At 42.1% G+C, this 6,378-nt stretch overlaps 1 protein-coding gene across 1 annotated transcript; it reads right to left on the bottom strand.

Moving 5' to 3' along the window:
• Positions 1–1,297: 1,297 nt before the first annotated feature.
• LOC133924421 (SUPPRESSOR OF GAMMA RESPONSE 1-like) lies at positions 1,298–6,013 on the bottom strand. Its single transcript, XM_062369940.1, has 6 exons — positions 5,943–6,013; positions 3,913–4,051; positions 2,975–3,161; positions 2,336–2,859; positions 1,837–2,094; positions 1,298–1,726 (listed from the first exon to the last, which is right to left on the bottom strand). Exons 1-6 carry the CDS (start codon positions 5,993–5,995, stop codon positions 1,661–1,663), a joined length of 1,227 nt encoding a protein of 408 aa, XP_062225924.1. The 5' UTR covers positions 5,996–6,013; the 3' UTR covers positions 1,298–1,660.
• Positions 6,014–6,378: the final 365 nt, after the last annotated feature.

A 6,378-nucleotide genomic window follows, 5' to 3' on the forward strand; every position in this document is an offset into this window, starting at 1 on the left:
TAGTTTTATCCAAAAATCCTAAATCAATATTTAATTAAAACTCTCCAAAGCAGCCTAGTTTTATAACTTATAGAAATTTTTAATGCCTGGAATAAATTCCTAAAAATTAGAGAAAATTCACTAATATTCTTATAATATGATTTACTAATTAATAAAAATGTTTTCACTAGTTTATTTGTATAAAAAGTGAGTTTGAATTAAAAAGAGAATATCACTTGAAATGACAAAAATATAAATAAATGGACCATTACAAAGTAACTCACTTTTTCACAAAATAACCTAGGGTTAAAAATATTCTTATAAATTAGTGCATCATATGATAAGAATATTTGTGAATTTCCCTGATTTTTAGAAATTTATTCAAGGCATTAAAAATTTCTATAAGTTATAAAAATCGACTGCTTTGGAGAATTTTAATTAAATATTGGCTTAGGATTTTTGGATCAAAGTAATTAAAATGGGTTTCTAGTGAGCTCTAGTTTGCTCATAAAAATATTTAGATTTTTTAGACCACTTATGTACTCCTAAATAAAATCAAGATTTAAATGAAAAATATATAAACACATAAACGTGTACACCAGACATGACTGGTTGAACAGTGAACATAAAAAGTACTTGACCAATCAATAGATGATATGTTTTGGTGAGCCTACTTATGCAAAATCTTACCTGTTCACCTGACAAAATTAAAGTCTCGCTCACTGAATAGGTGAGATCTTGTGGATCCCGTATATTCATCGTTTTTTTATTATCTAATAGGTAGGGTCTATAAGGTGTTATCTGATGGAACGACGGTAGGCTACTTTCTATAATTTTTCTAAATGGTCCTGTATTCATGCAAATATTTAAAAAATATATAAAAAAACTCTAGATTGCATGGGCCAAAGTCAAACCACTGGTATGGGCCAAACGATCCTGGGGAGGGGATTGGGGAGCCCAGCGGCGGCACTTCGTTATGCGCGCAGGTAGCCCGTCAGCGAGGGAGCGCCCAGCCAGGGGGGCGGGCCGTGGAGGGCGTGCGAGACGGAGCAGCGCGTTCGGCGAACCGTTCTTGCTGCCATGGTTTCGTTTTCTGAGGTACACGACCACTACCATACAACACCCAACTGCAACCTACGGGAAACAAGAAGTGTGGGCCCACATGCAGACACACGAGAATTCACACAAGACATGGTACTCAAACATCGAAAGCATTCATGGCTCAAATATTACTGCTGCATATTAACACAATTACACAACTACATGATTATGAGAAAGATCATGTTCGGTAGAGCTTCAGCTCACAGCTTCATATCACATCTTATATTTGTAGGCTAATATAAAATAATTTAAATCTATATTTTTAAGCTAAAATAAAAATAAAATAGTTCATACAAACATTCTCAATGTACAAGTAGCTTCAGCTCTACAAATTTCTAAGATAGAAATACCCAGCTCTAGAGCTAGAGCTCTGACAAACGGGTTCAAACAATCGCTTAAGTTGGGGGTGTTATATGGGAATACTACTACTGTGCAAAAAATCTCATGAGATGCTGAATCTGCGGTTCTGCACACTGCAAAGTTACATACAAAACATCTCATGAGGTGATTCATACACTGCGAATCCATATACAAAACTGCCTCTTCCTGCAGTGCCAGCACTTCCACTTCGAACTCTCTGTCAGTACTGAGTAGAGAAGCTGCCCGGCCAGCCCCCGAGGCTATCCTGTGATCCGAAATGTATGTCCTGACAGATGATAAAAGAAACTCGTGACCATTTTTACCGTGACAAGAAACTCGTAATCGTGTGATTCTGCTTTATCAAACGAACAAGCTAGAGACACAAGGTAGACTTACGGCTAGAGTGCTACGAGCTGAAGGTGTTCCAAGGTATGACAGAGTATTATCCAGGTCCGGTAATCCATCAAACGCGTCCATGTTAGAACAGTCAAGAGGCTGCGGTTTTTCAGGAGGGGCCTCCTCGGGCCGCATGGCTTCATCCAAGGCAGGAAGATACGCGTCGACGACAACTTGTGGTAATCCACCAGGCCATGCAGGGCATTCGGCTGCTTCATCCTTCACTCGGTAAACGGATGTGCCAGATTCTTCTTCCCCCTGTCACAATTTCAGCAAGCAATGCAGCAACATGAGAGATCGCCAAGTAACCCACGATATTAACAGAGATAGATACTGTACTCAAGCTACTCTGGAATATTAGAAACCGAGCCGTTTCTATTTTTAGAGGCAGACCGCAGCTTCACATGATCCATGAATCCATAAAGTAAAGGAAGGTAGAGAAAACGCTTTTTCATTGTCTAATTTAGCTTCATAAGATAAAGATGATAATTGGATTTACCTGACCCAGCAGAATGGGAGTATACTGCTCGGTTTCACATGGGCTATTATTGGGACTATGAGGCTGGGGAGGATCTGCCTTCGGTGTTGTAGGATCAATTTTTACAGCAGAAACATCCATTTCAGGCTCATCAGATGCACCACAGTCCAAAACAGAAACATCCATTTCAGACTTGTCAATTTGCTTTGACGGCAATTGGTAAATAATTTTGGAGACAACAAGCTCCCCGTCCTTTTCATCTTCATCTGCACCAAGATGATACTGATGCATCACCCAGCCAGCTTTACCTGACTTACTGCCACCTCTCTTAGAACCTGTATAAAGAACCAGTATCTTCTTCCAGCCTTTCTGGACACCATTGTTATCGTAGATGGCTTTGGATTTCCCAGTCTTATGCCATCTGATATGCTCATCGCAGACACTATGATCATAATTATTGATCTTGCGACGCTTGCGCTTACCACAATTATATGCATTTGATATTCTGTAGAAGAAATGGCGGCTGCTCCCATCCATCTTGATACCTACCAGTATAACAGAAAGGCATATGAAATTAATCAACTTAATCCTCCTAATACAAGACATGAGTTAATTATTTGGTTCAAAAGACATTGATTATACAAAATAAGAATCATGTACCAGGGAGATTTTCAGGATGTGTATAGCAGATTCCCTCCGACTCCTCTATAGTAGGAATAAATTCGTTAAGAAGTACAAGGGACTTCGAATTTGGCAGGCTGGATTTTGCTTCTAAATGTTCAAGCAGTTCAAAATCGGATGGATCAAATTTAACTCCAGCAGGAAGTTCTGGCCACTCTAAAGTAACCTGCAATGCATAATATGAGGTGCTACAAGAAAAAAAATGCCTGGGATATGAAAAGTATCATACAATGTGAACTGAAATCTATACATAAAAAACTTGCATTTGGTTTAAAGCAAACTTTTGTTGAGCCTAATGTTAGGCAACCATATCTTTTGTGGCAATTAAATTGGATCTGTGACATTTTCTTCATATGGCTAAGAAAGTATAGGCGTAACAATTGAGTTGAGACAACGTCCAAAGTCCAAACATTTCTTTAAAAAGGAAGGGTGAGCCTTAGGTTGGCTGTGGCCATTAGGCTTGAAACAGAACACCTTACTACAAATACTTATAGTTTTTTTTATTTATATAAGGTTCTATTCTTATATTTGATGATAGAATAAGGGCTCTGCACAGAAATATCTCTGTCTGTTTCTTGAAAGAAGAACGCATTGTCAGCCCATCGAGATGCAGGTACAAATTATTCATGACAACTACAGCGATGAGTATGATGACATTATTATCTCCATGTCATTATGGTGTGCTACAGATCTACGAACTACCCATCAAATAAAGAGCAAATGACCTACAAAGGAAGTACTCCTTGCGCTGGATCATAGGGCATGTATGCTCAAAAAAATTAAATCATAGGGCATGTATGGAAATGATGTCTAGAAGGACATATTCGAAATTCAATGGGGAAAGGATATCAGATAACTGAGCAATAATATAATCGAGCAGTCATAAAATTCATTACTAAATAGTGAACTGAACTTACATGACTATTATCAATGCAATATTGGCAATTGGGGCAATTCACATATGCTCCCGCAACCAATTCACCAAGTTGGAAAGTGAACAATTGAGTCGCGTTTCTTATTTTCTTAGCAATTCCCCTCCCAGCCATAATCCACGACCTGCAGAAAAGGTACAACATCCATTCATGTTGGTATTTAGGATAGCATCTTTTGAACCTCACAGATGATGAATCCAAGCAGTGACGTGTCAAAGAAAAAGGGTAAGTACAAGCGACGATGTGTAGCAGAAAGATGGTCAAAAGAACATGATACGATTAAGCAATGGGCGCACGAAGGCGATGATCAACTGTGAGTATGAGACAGTTAAGCAATTAGGGATGTTGCAGTGATTTCATCTCTCTACTCTAAACATGTGGTCTACAGAGCACAATATAAAGGGGTAAAGAACAAGTCCACATTGGAGGATGAATCTATCTAAGTTTAAGAAGTAAACAGATCCCAGCATGATGCAAATCACTATTATCAATGCTTATTTTCTAACAGAAAATACTACTGATCTCAGGGGCAATCTATCTCTAACACTTTAATAAGGAAAGTTTTGGTACATTTGAAACTTAATGTCAACTGTCAGGTACAATCATAGGACACTAACTGTTTCAACACGTCTTTTCTTTTTTGAACCAAGTTTATACCACATCTTAATGCCAAGTAAAAGACAAATTTGACAGTTAACCGTAATTGAAAATTAGTGCCATGTTCTCTACATTTACTCAGATATAAATAGTATGAATGAGCTCGTCAACTATCTAACTGTTGGTCTCAAGATCCAATGATTTAACCCAGGGACATCCAAACCCCAGTGACAGTGACATGCTACGTTGGAGCTGCTTCCCTAAATCATTACCACATCATGTCCCATTACGATCGAGCAAGCAAAAGTTAATGTCACCGGTAGTGCCCACAAAGAGAAAGAGCTGCCCACAAAGAGAAAGAGACGAACTTTGCCGTCGACCACTGCTCACTCCTCCACCTGAACTGCACTCTTCAGTTCTGTTCCGCCACAAACAAACCAACCAGAAGGCTAAACAGAACACTCTGGCAGGTGAACTCGTTAAGATCCTCAGTTGCTCGTCACAGCATCGATGGGAGGCCACGACCGTGATCACCATAATACACATCGAGATTTCGCACTCTGTATTCCACCTCCAGCAAACAAGCCATTTCCGCATCACCTCCAGAATACTCGTAGCGATCGACAATCCACACGCACAAATCTGAAATCTCTCTGCTTTGCAACTAAGTAACCAACTCATAATCAACGGAGCCCAGCGTCCGATAAGCGGGGTCGGCTGCGAACGATCGGGCAACACCGCAGGACCGATCAGTCTCTGCCAAACAAAACCTCCTCTGCTTCCTTCCAGCGGAAGATTCGTCTCGCACCTCAACGGACTGAAAAAGCCCTGCATTTTCAGGGCAAGAAGCGCTGGGAAACAAATGGAGCCCGGTGATAAATAAGCTGGAGATCGGGCAACACCGCAGGATCGATCAGTCTCCACCAAACAAAACCCTCCTCTGGTTCCTTCCAGCGGAAGATTCCTCTTGCACCCCTACAGATTGCAAGAAAAACCTGCATTTTTAGGGCAGGAAACGCTGGGAAATCACACCACAGGCTCAATCTCCGGCCGCCATCCGCCGACGCAAATCATCTCACCACACGCGAGCTCAAGAGTGTCAGATCGGTCCCCTCCAAAACCCCTCATCAAAGCACCATACCAAAAGTCCACCTCTCCTTGATCAATCCGAAACTAAGAAAGGGGGTAAAACGCTCAACGGCAAACCCCCCCAATCCGCGTATCAAGCCCGCGCGGAAGGAAGGCGAAAAAAAAAACCTGCAAGTGAGCCCGGTTTCTGTTTCGCAGAACACGAACCCGATCGAAGATCGAGCCGAAGCAAAGCGCGAAAAGGAAGACCTTTTTTTCTCAAGAAAAATAAGAAGGAAAAAAAATCCACCAAACAAGACTGAAACCCTCCCAAAAACCACTTCACTTACTTTGCCATGGCAAGCTGCGGCGGGGAGGAGCAGAGCGGGAGGAGCGCGAGCATCCGAGGGAGGGGAGCGGAGTGGAGCGCAACTTCTGGGGAAGTGAGGTTGTAAGTGTCCGGCTTATATAGGCGGAAGGGAAGAGAGACCAGGACGCGCTCCTTTTGTCCACCGTGACAAGCAAACCCCCCCCCCCCCCCCCATTTGTCCCTAGCGGTGCTGGGGGTTCTGCGCGCTGCGCTGGGATTGGCGGGAAGCTGGCCCCGCGGCGTCACCCCGCCGGCGGTTTGATCGCATGTGGACTGCACTTGCCACACTGGCAGTCCACCATTGCAATATATCTGGAGGTTACCAGCGTTAGGCTTGGATTGAATTCGGGCCGGAGAGGCCTATTTTTTATTTAAGCAGCTGTGCGCGGCGGCCGACCAAGCGTAGGTAGGTTCGT

The sequence above is a fragment of the Phragmites australis genome, chromosome 7 (genome assembly GCF_958298935.1).
Source record: "Phragmites australis chromosome 7, lpPhrAust1.1, whole genome shotgun sequence".
In the NCBI taxonomy this organism is placed as follows: Eukaryota; Viridiplantae; Streptophyta; class Magnoliopsida; order Poales; family Poaceae; genus Phragmites; species Phragmites australis.